At 47.2% G+C, this 16872-nt stretch overlaps 1 protein-coding gene across 3 annotated transcripts in view; it reads left to right on the top strand.

The window, feature by feature from the left end:
• The first annotated feature begins 8451 nt into the window (after positions 1-8451).
• IMPA2 (inositol monophosphatase 2) overlaps positions 8452-16872 on the top strand; it is a 42522-nt gene continuing 34101 nt past the window's right edge. For all 3 annotated transcript variants that reach the window (XM_027577274.2, XM_027577273.2, XM_027577275.2), the window contains exon 1: positions 8452-8770. In XM_027577274.2, the coding sequence (XP_027433075.1) occupies positions 8675-8770 (96 nt within the window). In that variant the 5' untranslated portion in view covers positions 8452-8674. The remainder of the gene's footprint in view (positions 8771-16872) is intronic.

Below are 16872 nucleotides of genomic sequence, written 5' to 3'. Positions count from 1 at the left end.
TGAATTGTGCAAGACTGTTGAATCACAGATCTGTACTTCTGAAACAAATAATGCAAGATATGTTAAGAAAAAAGAAAAAGAAGCAGATAGCAGGAGGGGAAGAATGAAGGGGAGTAAGTCGGAGGGGGAGATGAACCATGAGAGACGATGGACTCTGAAAAACAAACTGAGGGTTCTAGAGGGGAGGGGGGTGGGGGGATGGGTTAGCCTGGTGATGGGTATTAAGGAGGGCACGTTCTGCATGGAGCACTGGGTGTTATGCACAAACAATGAATCATGGAACACTACATCAAGAACTAATGATGTAATGTATGGTGATTAACCTAACAATAAAAAAATTAAAAAACAAAACAAAAAAAAACCAAAAAGATTTCTGTTCATCCTGTGCTGAGCAAATTACAGAATCCTCTCAGGTTACTTATTTTCTATGTGCTCACATTGTAAAATAAGGAATGTGCTCTCTTTGGCCCTGCTTAAATCTGGAGCCTACCACAAACATGTACATTCTTCCTGAGGGTTCCTCACAAGTGGCCATGTTGGCGGCCTGAGGAATTTCCGGGAGTCTGTGCTCTGCAGTAGGCTTTGAGGCAAGAGGCCCCAAGTTTGCTCTAATGATGCCCTTACTGTGGGTGGGATCATGCAATACCTGGGTAGTCAAACTCTGGCTTAACCTTAGCAATATGGCCCCAGAATATGTTTCCTTGTTTTTGATTCCGAGACTTAGGGAGAAGTGGACAGTAGCCCCTTTCTCTTTTTGCACTGTTCCCGGAAGACTTCACCTTGAATCACAAAACTATTTGGAATCCTGGGGAAATAGGCTCTCATCTTAAGTAAAACCATCTTTTAAGACACAAATTCAATACAACAGTCCACTGATGTGAAGTAAGAAAGCTAGAACTCTAGCAACTTGAAGGTTGAAGTGTGTCCTTTGTTACAAATGTTAGCATTGCAAATAGCAAACAAAAGGGAAATTAAGTTCTGGAATGCGGCTGACATGAGAACAATGTTTATGATATAAATGTGAACACTTTTTCCCCCCTAAGTCATGAAAAGTTGGATTGACTTTGTAGAAGTTAACTTTAACAACTTCAAGAGAGCTCTCTTATATGGGAATAAAAAGAATATCTTTCTTTTACTTCGTTTTCTGTCTCTGGTCTCAGTGATGGTCCCCCCACAACCACCATTACCTCCAAGAGAAATATTCTTGGAAGGGAGAGTCATATGAGTCAGTGAGTTGTTTAGTGTCCCCAAGGATGGTATTTTTGCAAATGAAAGGGTGGCTTTGGTCCTAAAAATTAATATTTATTACTAAGTTTCTAGTTCAACTTAATTCATTTTCTGTTTTGCAAATTTAAACAATCACTTTTAAAAGTGATTTTTTATTTTAATATGATTGTTTTATTAAGTGCATTTAGTCATATTAGATTACATTTATACATTTAATACATACATATTCACAGACAATCCCTTAGTATGGAGATACTGGTATTATGAGTTTGATTCTCTTTAGTATTTCTTCACTTAATTCCATATCCTGCTACAGCTAAAAGATGCTCATCCACTGAAGGAACAATGCTCAATCCAATTCCAGGAAGACAATGTCTGCTTTTGAACTTGACAGAATTCTGCATCATTGTCACATTCTTCCTATTGCTGGGACCACAGCCCTCACTGATGTGACAATGACAGCTGATTGAATTCTGCATCTACCCCCTGGATTTTGTCTGACTCTGCAAACCAATTTCCAAAGACAATCTAATGACAATCTGTTGCTACACTCATCCACCAGTTTTGCCATCCCGTTTCTCTTGAAGCCTACACAATATTTTCCCCTGTGCAGAGACATTTCCAACTCAATTCAGGACACTTGGTGGTGGCTGCCTTCCATGTACAAGGCCACCAACTGGAATAACTGATAATATAGAACCCTACATCCCCCTCTCTTCTTGTTTTTCTCACCATCAAGGGCCAATATACAATGAAGAAATGCTTGTTTGAATGAACAAATGCACAAATGAATACACAAATAATAGATATGAGGATAAATCCACACAAAAATATGAAATTTACTTTGTTTTGTTTCCCCCTTAAATTGGTTTCCTCTCTTGGCAGAAGAGATTCAGATGTTAATGCTGATCAAAGTATTTCCTTTTAGTGACAGACAATAGCATGTACTGATCTCATTTAGATCCCATATTCATCCTTCAAGGTGAAAAATATGCTAGCTTAATAATAGCAGGGGCTGCCTTAGAAATGGAAATTCTTAGTGAGATTCTATATTTGCTAGCTTTATTCTGTCAGCTATATATTCCCCAAAGGTGTATGGTGATGTACTCTCTCTCACTCTCTCTCTCTGGGTCTTCAAGTGTGTATACAGAAACACATGTAAACACACACACATATTTACCTATCCTGGAAAGTACTTTCTATGTCTAAGTTCAGAACAGATTTTCTAAAGTTTAATAAAAAACATTGCCTTAATGAAAACATAACTGATTTTGATAATTGCCAGAAACTCCATTTTCATAAACTTAATCTGCTTTCCAAAGGCATGTGAACTCTTAAAAGGGCTTTATGCAACAAAGCTGGTTCAGGTACTTTGTTTGTTTAACTCTAAGAATGGGAGCTGATGCAGACTAGTACTACAAAAAAGGGAGTATTTTAAACGCAGAAGGATATGTGAAAAATGAAGAACTGTCAGGTGAAGAAAGGTCTGGCAGGACAGAGCACATTCATGTACTTCCCCCTTTCTGAAGTTATCAAAACAACCTGAAAAAGAAAGTGCAAGTACCAACACTTTCAAAAGTCAGCATCTATGTAATGAAGACATAAAGCTTTGAGATGAATTTCCTTGACTCAGGGGTGGTCATTGTTCCATCCACTTCAAAATGTCAAGTGTTTTGATAATTGGATTAAATGCAGCAGAATCTCACTGTGTGTCTTCCTCTCAAATGTTATTAATTACTTTGTAGCATTTTGGTTTTTTATTTTATTTTATTTATTTATTTCAGAGAGAGAGAGAATGAGAAATAGAAAGCACAAGAGGGAAGAGGGTCAGAGGGAGAAGCAGACTCCCCGCCAAGCAGGGAGCCCGATGCGGGACTCGATGCGGGACTCGATTCCGGGACTCCAGGATCATGACCTGAGCTGAAGGCAGTTGCTTAACCAACTGAGCCACCCAGGCGCCCAACTTTGTAGTATTTTGTATGTAGCAACAAACAAACTTTCTCCACGATAATGTGACAATGCCCTTTTAGTTTAAAAAAAAAAAGCTTTGCAAATGGCACATAAGCTTTCAATAAAAAGGCAGAGAAACATTTCCCTGAAAACAATCCAGTTTTAAAATACAGGCAGATGGAGGAGTTTGTTAGTAAGATCCCATTCTCCATTCATTTGCAACCCCAAGAACCTTCCTCCTTCAAGCAGTGAGATCTGAGGGTGAATTACCCTAAGGGGGTGGGAGGGGTACTATCATGAGAACTCAGAACAAAGCTTGCCCATTTGGTCAGTGCTGACAAAACAATAAAAATTTTGAAAAGGATACGGTGCGGCAGAGGCTGTGTCCCTCCCACCCCCAGTAGAACGGGATGGGGGAGGGGCGGAGAAGGAGCCCTGGGAGGGAAGAGTTAAAGCTTAAGGCCCGCCACTCTGCCCCCTCCTGCAGAAGGGCGGAGCTGGGGGTAGCAGAAGAGGAGGTCTTTTCCTGGTAAACTTTAGGAAGCCTGGGCCCCTTCCTGGCACGATCTGGGAAGCATGCATGACCTGATTTCCTTACACAGGACACTAGCTTGGGGGAGGGTGAGCCAGCCAAGGAGAAACTGTCCAAGCTGGAAAGACCAAGCTGGGAACCTCCCCTGGGGAGCATCCCATATCAGCAGTGCCCCAGAGATGGGGTGCCCGAGACCCGAAAGGGCCTGGGGGTCGAGGGAAAAACTAGCACCATCTGTCAGTACCCCAGATCACGATGGCCAAGGCTGTCAAAGGAAAGAATGACCAGAGTGGCCTGGATGGGGCAGGTCCCATCTCAGCATCCTGCTAGCGTAAGACAGAGCAAGGTTCAAGGGGCAGGTGTCTTCTTCCAAGGCAGAGACCCCTTTGCATGGACTCGCCTAGGGAAAAGGGGGACAGCCCAAAGCTGAATTAATTGAATTTTGAACTTGAAAAGTCTGAAAACTCATTGACACATCTGAGTTGTCCTAGAAGTAAGTTTTCTGCCATTGGCAGGAGGGGAAGCTAGAAAGAATCCAGTTATGGGGAAATAAAGAGAGTTGCATGTAGTACCTCTGAGTCTATGGATTGTGAAATCCCATCTGCTCTGCTAGTATCATTAATTTCATGAACCTTCTCATGAAGAATTTCAGATGCATGGAACTGGGAACATTGGAAATTTATTTTACATGACTGAGGGCTTGCAGGTTAGGTTAACAGAATGAAGGTGGTATCAGTTATTGAAGTATAATTGCATTGTCTCCAGGGTCTGCGATGGTGGGATCCATAGACATAGAATCCAAGTAAGCAGTGAGTTGAGAAAATAGCAAAGAAGAAATAGGAGTCCCAGAAAAGCTTTGCAAAATTCTGAAAGCCGGCACACCTGGTGAATTCTCAGGGCTTATCCGGTACAAGGTCACACTCAGCAGGAGGGGTAATGACCACCACATTAACCCCTTCCTCAATGGGAATAATGACTTAGGAGGTTTTTCCAGAGTAGGAAAAAGCATCTCGTTTTACCATGGAAGTAAATGAGAACAAATAACCTTCGGAGAATTTTTTTTATAGACAATTCCTCTGGAACAGAGCTTTGCAAGGACTCCTAGAATTGTTCTTTGTTGCGGAGCCATGCACAGAATGTTGGGTGATATTTAAACATAGAGCATTTGTTGGTAATCACCTGTCTGACTTAATTTAGTGAGAAGTTGTGGTGTTGGCTGACTCCAATTATTGCATAAGTGACCCCCCACACACACACACACACAGCTTGGCAGGGAGCTGGGTAGTGGGCAGAAGGGTTGGCTCTGTTGTTCCATCCTGGGGAGCCAGGCTCCCTATGGCCCTCTACGAAGCTTCTTCACTGAGAAAAGCTCCTTATAACCCTAAGTGTGGTGATGCACAGGCAGCCCTCTTTGGTTCCCAACTGTATCAGTTTGCTAAAGCTGCTATGACAAAGTCTCCCAGACTGGGTGGCTTAAAAATGGAAATGTATTTTCTCAGTTCTGGAGGCAAGAAATAAAGGTCAAGGTGTCCACAGGTTTGGTTTCCTATGAGGCCTCTCTTCTCTTTTCGTGGCCGTCCCCAAATTCCCCCTTTTTTTTTTAAGATTTATTTATTTATTTTAGAGAGCACAGGAGTGGGGGGGAAGGAGAGAATCTCAAGTAGACTCCCCGCTCAGCACCGATCCCTAAGATCATGATCTGAGCTAAAACCCAGAGTCAGACGCTCAACCGAGCCACCCAGGCATCCCCCAAATTCCCTTTTCTTATAGAGACACCAGTCATATTGGATTAGGGCTCACCCTAACAACCTCATTTTAACATAATTACCTATTTAAAGGCCCTGTCTCCAAGTACAGTCACATTCTGAGGTGCTGGGGGTTAGGTCTTCAACATCTGAATTTGGGGGGCAACAAACTTCAGCCCGTAACACCAACTTTCCACACCCGAGGCTAAGAATGGTCAAACGTTATCCTGGGCCTACTTCTAGTGATTCAGATGAGATGAAACAACAAAGCTCAAATGTCCGAATCTGTGAGTCTTGGTTCTAGAGAATAAGATCAGATTTCAAAATAATCTGGAAAGCTAGAGAAGTGGGTAGAATAGAAGAACTTTGTTGACATTTTATTTAGATTTTGCTTTGTTCCAGAAAGGACCTGTGGAGAGGGGACACCCAGATTAATAAGGATATAAAAGGCAAGACAAAAAAGAGTCTGTCCTGTCTGCCCTTCTACCTGCTCACTCCCCCCCACCGCCCCGCCCCCTCTCCTCTCTTCTTTGGCCTCAGTGTAGTCACCTTGCATTCCACCGCCTGGTAACTAGAGTGTCCATTGAGGCTGCACCCTCAGGGTGGAGGTAGAAGGGACAGTTAAGTAGTTTTTCAAGACAGAACCTTGTACTCTAAGGGCTTAACAAGGTAAATGTGATTTCCCAGGGCCTCTGAAAGACAGACGAGCATACTGGTGATGATGGTGAAGAACTATGTTGTTTCCACAGAGAATGGTCAGTAAAGCATGAGAAACTTGGATACTCTATTAGACAAAGCTGATTTCAGTATTCAGTGATTAACAGATAATTACTAAACTCCTATTATGTGCCAAGCAATATGCTGATCACTGGTGAGCCAGTCTTTAATAATAGTAGCAAACACACAAGTGCCAAACACATGGATCCTAACCCATATAATATTTACAAAAAAAATTTTTTTTTGAGGAACAATTAAAACTGAAGCAAAGAAGGTTATTTGTAGTTTGCTCAGATCCACACAGCAAGGAAGAAATGAGGCCAATATTTTAACTTAGGCAAATCTGGCTGTTTCCAAACTTCATACTCCAAACCACATGAGTCTATCTTAAGCTATTTCAGAGTTAATCAATGAAGTTATGAAGTCTTTTTCTTTAGATGTTTAAATAAGCTAAGCATAAGAGCTTATCTAACGATATCATTGAGGTCCCAGATTGGTCCAGGACAGGGAGTACGGGAGAGAGGTGTACAGAAAGGGGAGTAAGAAGGCACCAAAGAGAAATTTTGTAACTTCAAATTTTGCTTGGTGTTGGAAGGGGCCTCTAATGAAAACCCGCCATGAAAATCAACAACTGAATGCATTTAGTTTTAAAGTGAAGCATCCAGGGGCTCCTGGGTGGCTCAGTCGTTAAGCATCTGCCTTTGGCTCAGGTCATGATCCCAGGAGCCTGGGTTGGAGCGCGGCATCGGGCTCCCTGCTCAGCGGGAAGCCTGCTTCTCCCTCTCCCGCTCCCCCTGCTTGTGTTCCCTCTCTCGCTGTGTCTCTCTTTGTCAAATAAATAAATAAAATCTTAAAAAAAAAAGTGAAGCATCCAGAACATAGTCTTAAGTATTTTTCAGAAGTCTAGCTCCATATCTCGAAAACCAAGAAAAATGGGAACAAAAAGGACGGAGCAGAGCATGCCCTTAGCTGCCCCCAGATGGCCTTTGTGGAAGCTGGGGCAATTCTTGGCTTAGTTTCCCGAGGTTTTGGGCAAGGCTAGAGTGCCCTGCCCAGCTCTGGCTTCCTAATTCCTCCTTATTGTTTGTAATTTTCATCTCTTACACGTAAACCTAAAATTTCTCTACACGATGTTTCAACATAAAGCGCACACAAAATCTAAAAACATTTAATTCCTTGTTATGTTGTGTGAAAAATGTCCCATCAAGGTTCTCGTACAAACGCCCATTGTTCTCCCAGACTGAGAAGTGACACTCCAGAATAACTTTATATGGGTCAGCATATTTTATAAAAGTGTAGGCAGAGCAGCTTATGAAATTAAACTTTCGGAAACTAGAGACACCTCAGGAAATGCCTTGTATTTATGTTTAGGTGGTGCCAGTGTTCAGCAGTATTAAAGAATCCAAGATCGAAAAGGTCACTCCTCATTGCAAATAAAGACTAGTCACAGTATGGGCTCCACATCGGAATTCTGAGTTCAGACAGTTTATAAAACCCACTGTCATCGTAGTGTGTGGTTTTTAGCTGGGGTGAAGGCTTCTCCTTTGCATCCAAACATTCGGGAACACAGGCGCTTTGTGAAGGCGGGCGCCCGCGGGTGACCGAGGAGGCTGACAACCCCGGCGACGTGCGGCTGTCGGCTGAGGAAGAGCAACCCGTTAGCAGCTGAAAGAAGTTTCTTTCGCCTGGCAGCCCCTCGGGCCACGTGCGCGCGGACCGCCTGGACCCGGCGAGAGGGTCGGAGGCGCCCCCAACTGGCGCAGATGCGTGGGCGCCCACTGCATATCCGGTGCCCGGCTGGAGTCGTAGCCACCGGCGCGCACGGCCCCCACCCCGAGACCTTGCTCCAGTCGTGTTCCGGGTCTTCTGTCCCAGGCCCACTGTCCCCAGCACCCACCCTTCTCGGGGGACGGAGAGCACGGGAGGGGGGTGGGGATGGTTCAGCGTGGAGCGGGCGGGGCGGGGCCGAAGGCTGGAGGGGCGGGGTTTGACGGGGAGCGGCCAGCCTCAGGGCGGGGCCTGGCGGAGCGAGGAGCAAGACGCGCGCGGGGAGGGGGGCGGGACTAGGGGCGGGCCAGAGGTAGAGAGACCCGGGCCGAGGAGGAGCTGGGCTCCCCGTGGGGCCCGAATCCTCGCTGGGAAGGGCGGGGCTCGGTACTGGAGGGGCTGGGTTAGGTACCGGGAGTGGCGGGGAACACAAGGGCGGGGGAAGGGGGCGGGGCTCGACGCTGGGAGGGGCGGTGAGTGGGAGGCGCGGCCAAGAGAGGGGAGAGGGGCGGGCCTCGGGGCAGGGCCCGGACGGGACGCGGGACGCGCCGCGCGGCTCCCCTGGCGGCTGCCCGCTCCCTGCCCTTCCCGCGGGCACAGCTGTGGGGCGGGCGGAGGCCGAGGCGTGGAGTGGCGGGACGAGAAGGAAGCAGTGCGGAGCCTGGCTTCGGGGCGGCGGGAGCCGGTGGGGGCCCGGCGAGGAGGGCCAGAGGTGGCGGGGCCCGGCGAGGCCACGATGAAGCCGAGCGGCGAGGACGAGGCGGCGCCCGCCGGGGGCCCCTGGGAGGAGTGCTTCGAGGCGGCTGTGCAGCTGGCGCTGCGGGCGGGACAGGTGAGCGCCGCGGCCCTCCTCCCCGGCCCGGCAGGGTCCTGGAGAGCACAGCCCCAGCGGCCCGGGCCGGGCGGCGCCCTGGCCGCTGGGTGCCCACTCGAAACTTAGCCAAGTCCGAGCAGAGGTCCCGTGGGACGGAAGGAGACCCTCCGGGGCTCAGGGCAGCAGGGCCGGCACAGCGTGCGGCCGCGTGCCTGGCGGCCCAGGAGGAGCGGCCCCCGGGTGCGGAGTGGGTCCGGCGAGGCCTGACCGCGTGCGGTGGGCGTCTGGTATCTGCGGACCGAGGGTGCTAGGGCGTGATATGGTGAAAGAAGTCTTTGTATTGGTTTATGGCACGGACCGTCCCTTTACCTTCTCCATCACAGGAGCCAGGAGAGGTGAGCGCCTCTTTCTTCGGTGGCAGCCACGCATGAAGCATGCTCTCTTTTGGCAATTGAATGTCTAACTGTAGGTGACTTGACCTTTGCGTCGGAGAGAGTAGGTTAGAATATATTGGCTATGCAAATCAGAGTCCTGGGATTTAAGAAGCCCTCCCAGGCTTCAATGCCGCAGCTGTTTGTTTTTAAGGACCTTTGAATAGATCCTGTGGCCAGGACGTGGGTGTGGTTGCCCCCAGGTTTAAATCCCTGCCGACGGAGCTGTGGCGGGCTTGCTGTTTGATTGTCTTTCTTCATCCCGAATCTGTACCTCCTCCGGCCCACAGCTGAAAAGTGGTTCCACTCAGTGTTTGGAGGAACTTGTTACACTGACCAGAAGAAGGATGAAAATCGAGCAGCATAGCTAAAGAGAACCTGCGACTTGAGTTTGAAAAGGGAGTGCAGGTCCTCTTTTCTATCATTTTTGCGTTTTGCTCCCCACCTTTTCCTCAGTACCCCAAGCTTTGCCTGACACATTGTAAAGTTTGGAAGTCCTTGTGCAGTGAATGAGCGGTGGTGGTTGTCTCAGGACGGTCAGGGTCAGGTTAGAGTGGGGAGATGGCCTACTCCTGCCTTGTTAGGTACATGATTGTGTTCTGGTGATTTGGACAGAAGTAGCAGTGTGAGCAGATTGACTTTTTATATCCAAATAGCGTTTTCTTTTTCAGGTCTAGCAATATGAAAATGCTCCGCTGGTTCTTCCTAGGTGTTAAAGTCAGGATGTTACCAACCCTGAATTTGTCACGTGCTTGGTGGACAGGGCTTTATCTTGGTGCGAATCCTCTAATCCCCTTTAAAAGTTAATTTCAACACTTGAGTAGACACATTTTGTGTTGGAGGGCCCTCCCTCTGTGGTTTGAAGGAGTCAAGATTTAAAAGGTGGATTGTGAAACTTCATCCCCTGGCTCTGTCACCTTTCCTTCCTATAGGAAAAGGAGGACCCCAAAGCTTAAGTGCTAGAATGCTGAAGTTTGCAGCTGCAGGACAAACATTCTTCCTGGAAAGCAGATCCACTATGTGCAGGGAGCATTTGCTCTCCCCCTCCTTCCCTCTCAGGCCCCTCACTTCCTTTCCAGAGTGAGCATCATCAGGATATTTAGTAACTTTTAGGTTCCACCATAAAACTCTTCTTCCTTGAGGCTTTAAGGAGAAGCCAGCTTAGGATTCTGACACTACACTGTAAACCCTGGTGAGTTGTTATGGGTTTCTATGGTTTTTCAAGTTTAAATCCTTGAAGAAACAGAAGTGTCTTTAAAACATCTATTTATTGAACAGATGCTTATATAGAACTTGAAATATGGCAGGCACAATTATTAAGAGATATCTTAACTTTTCACAACTTGACAACAAACTTTTTTTTTTTTTGAGAGTGGGGGTGGGGCAAAATAAAGATTCTGCCATTAGGAGTCCGGTCAGGGAGCCCAGAGTCCTGGGCTCCCTCTTGGGCCTTAGGCGATGCTTCCTGCCTGCCGGGCAGTGGAGGGGAGAGTGGCTGGAATTGTCTATGGCTGGAACAAACAGAAGCCACACAAGGTCATTGCAACCTGTGTAAAGTGGGACAGATTTTCTTAATAACGTTCTCATGGGAATGGGGTACTTATTGGAGAAAATCTGGCCTTTAGCCCAGAGGATAGCCCAAAGAGGGATGAAAAGGTAGGTAGTGGTGATCCTTTTCTGAATCCTCCTTAGCTAAAGGAGTATTTGGTCAGTTACAGTGGCCTTGTGACCCAACATGCCCACCCCCTCATCAGTACCCAAAGTTCTGCTATTTTATTAAGTTTGTTCCTCTCAGCTGCTCCTGAGACAGTTCTGTGTGCTGAATTCCTGAGTCCCGAGGGTTCTATATGCCCAAAGTAGTGTTGGGGACATGGGGGGCAGGGCGGGACCTCCCAAGAGATAAATGTTGATGCCCTTCATCTTTCAGACATAGGTTTGGGTCAGGGCAGCCCTACACACTTTGCTGCCACCGCCTCTTTACCCCATCCTGAGAGGTCTCCACAAAAGCAGCCTGCCCCAAAGTGCTGCCCTCTCCACAGTGGCCTCCCCGGCTCCTCCTCCCTTCTTCCTTGCCTCTCCACCACCCATTCCTGCGTGCCCAACCACCCCTGCTGAGGCCCCTGCAGCAGCCCCTCCCTGGCTGTGGGGCTTTGGGGAAGGCAGTGGCTTTAGTCTCACTGCTATCACACACCACAAATACAAGTAGTAATATTCATTGAAATGGGTGTTTATCATCTTTGATGTGTGAACAGAAGTATCGTAGAAAACTGCTTTTTTTCATTGTCCCATAAGACTAGATCCAGATTTTGTTGGGCATGAAGCTTAGACATTTAGGAGCCCTCTTTAAGAAAAAAAAATACAAAATTACAAATTCGAAATTAGGTATAAACATTTAGGGTAAGAAAAATCAACAGTATAAATTTTAAGATGCTACAAATCAGAATGCATAAAAAGTAATCCTTTAGCTGCTTTTCAATCTCCTGTAAGACTTTTTTCACATTTTTTGGCTTCGTGCCCCTTGTGCCTTCGAATGACAAGGATTCTGTGCTATTTTCTATGGAGCCAATAGAAAGATAAGTTCAGGCTTTCCTGTAACATGACTACTTGAAATTGACTACTGATAGTTTAGAAAAGCTTATTTAGGCTTCACATTTATTATTGGGTAGGTTTATATAGATATTTAGGATTGCCATCAAATTTGAGAATCCTGTCAATTTTATTTTATATGTTTGTTGTAAGAGATGGAAGAATTTTCTGCAGATTGGCTTCTAGTTCCATGTGGTTGCTTATTTCTTTCATGACCGCGTGTGCCGGTTGCCACAGGTCATGCACACATGCTCCTCTGGCCCAGCCCTTTATGTCCCCAGGCCAAGTCAGTCGGCGTGGTGGACAGTAGAAGCATTTCTGGAAGCCATTCCTACACAGGATGGCTAATAATAACTTATGGACAGGTGTGACGGCAAACCCTGCAGATTTCCCATCAAGCCCAAAGTAAATTTCATCTCCACTCAACTTGCCTGTAGCCAAAAATGCCAGGACCCACTCCATTGCCACCTGACACAAAATATAATGGGGGTCATAGTGGGAAGAGACAGTGGTTACATCTGTAGTTAAAACAGCTGATATTTGCGCACTTGAAAAGGCGTTCACGTGTGGCCATGTGAACGCTATGCCAAGGACCTCACAGAGCCTCCGGGAGGGCAGGACCCTTGGAGCCCCAGCTGCATTAGCTTCACAGGTGGTAACAAAATCTTAGGACAAGACAGGGAAACAGAAGCCCAGGATCCACCCTCGCTCAGTACTCCAGACCTCTAGGCTCTCCAGTTGGCCATATGTACCCTGCGGGTGCCGCTTCCCAAAGCCCAGTCTGGACTGGAGAAGGCAGGCTGCCATCTCCGTAGCCCCCGCGTGGACCAGCCCTTTGGCTGGCCACATTGAACTACTTGGCGTTTTCCAAACACACATCGTATTTTTCTGCCTGCCTTATGCTCCTGGAAAACTGGTACCCTCCCTCCAGGGTTAGGTTCCCCAACCCTTTCCTTCACGGACCTTCCCACGTGACCTTCCTCGTCGTTCCTGTGCGTCTTCCCAGCTTTGTCCCTGGTCTGGTTGGTGTGCTTTCCCCGACGTGTTCTGACTGTAGATGCTCTCTGTCCACCTCTGACTCCCCAGGGCAGAGAACACCCAGCAGTGGGCTCTGACCCAGTATAACGCCCTTGTCTGGCTGGCTTTGCCAACACAGTGTTGTTTTTTTTGATCTGGGATTTTAATTTTTATCAGTTATTCACACAGGGAACTTGATCCAAGTGGAATACCCCTGAGAGGACTGTGATGAGAACAGCAGTGCCCGGTCCCTCATCATCCTCGTGCTGCTCCCCAGGCATCACTGCTTTCAATTTTCAGATAGTTAACACCTGTCTTCTAAATCACAGGCTTCCACTGCTCGTTCTTGAGTCATCTGTTTTAGACAGTGTTTATGATGTTCTGTGGTTGCATTACCTGATTGGTTCCGTCGTTATCCATGCTCACGTTCTGATGACCACACAATTGTAAGGCCTGGTTAAGCTGGGTATATAGTTGTATTACATGTTTGCTTTCTTAGGCAACTTGTATTTCCCTTAAAAAAAAATTTGTTTTTCATTTGCTTAGCTTTCTGTGTACCTACCAATAGCCATCTTCCACTTCCCAACAGAATTTTTAATGATCTCCTCAGTGTGGTCAAACTCATCGGGTTCATTGCTGTGGAGAAGTGGCGCTCACACGTTCACATGCATCAGAGCGCTCCTGGAAGGCTTGTTGAGGTAAACTCACTCCCATCCCCAGAGTTTCTGATCCACTAGGTGAGGAGCCGAACCAAGAATTAGCATTTCTAGGGGCGCCTGGGTGGCTCAGTTGGTTAAGCAACTGCCTTCGGCTCAGGTCATGATCCTGGAGTCCTGGGATCGAGTCCTATGTCGGGCTCCTGCTCAGTGGGGAGTCTGCTTCTCCCTCTGATCCTCCCCCCTCTCCTCTCTCTCTCTCTCTCTCTCATTCTCTCTCTCAAATAAATAAATAAAATCTTAAAAAAAAAAATTAGCATTTCTACCAAGTTGCTTCTGGTCCGGAGACAACACGTTGAGAACTACTGCTGTATTTTGTTAGGTGATTAAATGACTGTTTATTCAGCTCTTGAGGAAACTTTGGATAATGTCCAGCTTGGAGTTGTTATGGATAATGTTGCTGTGAACATTCCTGCATGTGTCTTTTGGTTATGTATGTATGCATTTCTGCTGGGGATATTTTAATAATAGGAGTGAAATTATTGCTGTGTCATCAGGTATGAAATTCTGCCAGGTAGTTTTCTAGTGGATGTACAAATTTCCACTCCTCCCTGCACGGATTAGGGCCCCTGTTGCTCCACATCTTGGATAACACTTGTATTGTCTGTCTTTTCCACTATAGCCATTCGGATGGGTTTGAGGTGGTATTTCATTGTTTTAATTTGCATGTCCCATATGCCTAATGAACCTAAGTGCCTTTTCATGTGTTGCTTGGCTTGGCTATCTCCTGTTTTTACAATGGTGGTACTAAAATACTAATTAGAAATGTATTCACCCACTGAACAAATACTTATTGAGTAACTCTGGAAAGGACTATACCTTTACTCTGAGTGTGATAATGAGGTTCTGGGCAGTCCTGTCTGGGACCCTACAGGGCAGTAAGGAGCCCGCCCTGGTTGGTGTGTGGGGCCCTACAACTCCATGGGGGACCAGAATCGGATATCTGATAGGAAGCTGTTCAAATAGAGCACATGAGAAATGAAGGTGGATTGACTGGGCTGTAGCGAAGACGGTGGTAGACAGCTGGGTTTCCAAGGCAGAGTTGTCAGGCTTGCTGTTGGAGTGGAGGCAGTGTGCGTATGGGGGGTGGGGCAGGGATGCCTTCAAGGGTTCGGGCCTGCAAAACTGGTTGAATGGATTTGCCGTCTCCCAAGGTGGGGAAATGGCAGGAGGAACAGGTTTGGAAGTGGAAGTCAAGTGTGTTTTGAGCACGTCAGGCTTGAATTGCCAGGGGATTTCTAAGTGGAGGTGTTGTGTTTGCATCCAGAGTTCAGGGGAGAGGTTGAGGGTGGAGACGCCAGTTTGGGAGCCCTTGGCCTGGGATGGGATTTAAGGCCAGGTCCTTGGACCACGAGAGAGCAGGTTTGTTCACCCACGGACTCCACCTTAGGATGATCCCAAGTCAAGCTCCTGGATTTTCTCTGGGAGATTCCCAGATGTCAGTATGTGGAGGTCTTGGGTCACTCATTTCTTTCAGAAGAGACTCCCTGCTCCTCTCCCACCGGGGCTCAATGTGCCGGCTCCTGGAGGAAGGGAGGTGGTGGGTGGCAGTTTCCCCACTGCCCACCTTCTGTCCCTCACCTCCCCTGGCCCCAGGTGGCATTTTGTGCCGCAGGTCCAGGCCTCCAGTTTCTGCCTAGCTCCACAGGGTGGGGGTCAGTCTGCACTTAAAATTGTAAAACTTTTGCCAACATTTGAAACCTCAGCCAAGACAGAACTCCCGAGAGACAACTGGCAGGCACAGAATAGCACCTGCCATTTTTGGGGGCACATGTGGTCCAAGTGTCCAGGGCCCACCCGTCCCTGACCCTGTGTTTGAGGCCAACTGGCCATTTTCCTTGTATGCTGTTGTAGGGGAAGAAACTTGTTTCTTATGCTCACTTTGCTAACAGGAGCTGGGCTGGGGGATGAGAAGGAGTGCTTTGTTTCAGAGACATTTGCATCTGCACTGACGGGAGGAGCCCCTGAAATCTCCCATCTTACTAAAGGGATGGAAGCAAAGGCTGGTAGCACTCCCACATGGAGGTGAGTCAGCCTCTCTGTGGCCCTGAGATGTTTACTTGCTAACCTAAATGGGGCGCTCGTTAGTGGAGAGGACAGTCTTCGGGGCTGAGGGGAGAGTAGCCTGAAATCTCACCACTTAGCCAGAACATGGAAATGATGCTGGTGAGTTCCAGCCTAGGCGTGGGGGGCTGGCTGGAGGAGCTCAGCCCTGACACCCTGAGGTGTAGAGAGGAGAAGCAGACTTTTTCTTTTTTCCCCCAAGGAACTTTTAAAGAAAACTTTTAATAGTAAAATAATTATAAATTCACAGATAATTGCAGAAATAGTACAGAGAGGTCTAGTTTCTTTCTTTCTTTTTTTTTTTTAAGACTTTAAATTTCTGATTTCATCCAGTTTCTCCTGATGGTTATATTCCCACATCATAGAATATTACATAGGAACAAAAAAGGATGAACTATTTTTTTTTTTTAAGATTTTATTTATTTGACAGAGACACCGCGAGAGAGGGAACACAAGCAGGGGGAGCAGGAGAGGGAGAAGCAGGCTCCCCGCAGAGCAGAGAGCCCGATGCGGGGCTCGATCCCAGGACCCTGGGATCACGACCTGAGCCGCAGGCAGGCACTTAACGATTGAGCCACCCAGGCACCCCAAAAGGATGAACTATTGATATACCCAACAACTTGGATGGATCTCTGAGTGAAAAAACTCAAGTTTCAAAAGGTCAAGTAATGTACAATTCCATTCATATAACATTGCCCAAACAACAAAATTATAATGATGGAAATTAGTGGTTATCAGTGAGTAGGGATCACCTGAGGAAGGGGGCAGGGTGAGGAGTGTGATTATAAAGGGTAGCAGGGGGAGATCTTTGTATTGATGGAATGGTTCTGTGTCTTGATTAGGTGGTAGTTCCATGAATCAACACATGTGGTAAAAGGGTGTCCAGCTACAACACCCATTTTACCAATGTCAGTTTTTAAATTTTGATATTATACCATAGTTATCTAAAATATAACCATCAGGAGAGGGGGACTTTTGCATCCTGGCTTCTCCCTGTCTCGCGGCCTCATCAGCCTGGAAACCGAAGGCTGGCGGGCTCACATTTTTCTCCCATGGGAGATGAGGGAAGAATTCAGCTGAGGGGTGGTATCCCATCCATGTATGAAGCCAGTTTCAGGGTCTCTGTGGCCACTGTCCTAACCCCAGGGGGCCAACTCCCAACCCCAGGGGGGCCAGGGCAGTGCCTGGGCTGCCTGGGTGGTACATTTGGCATGAAGTGGGCATTGCAGCCCCCCCACTCCCCGCCTCCAGGCCTCCTGGGACAGAGGCCTAAGCTGATGATCATAGTAGCATGCAGGATGGCTGT

The sequence above is a fragment of the Zalophus californianus genome, chromosome 14 (assembly GCF_009762305.2).
Source record: "Zalophus californianus isolate mZalCal1 chromosome 14, mZalCal1.pri.v2, whole genome shotgun sequence".
In the NCBI taxonomy this organism is placed as follows: domain Eukaryota; kingdom Metazoa; phylum Chordata; class Mammalia; order Carnivora; family Otariidae; genus Zalophus; species Zalophus californianus.
This window is presented reverse-complemented; position numbering and strand designations above follow the sequence as displayed.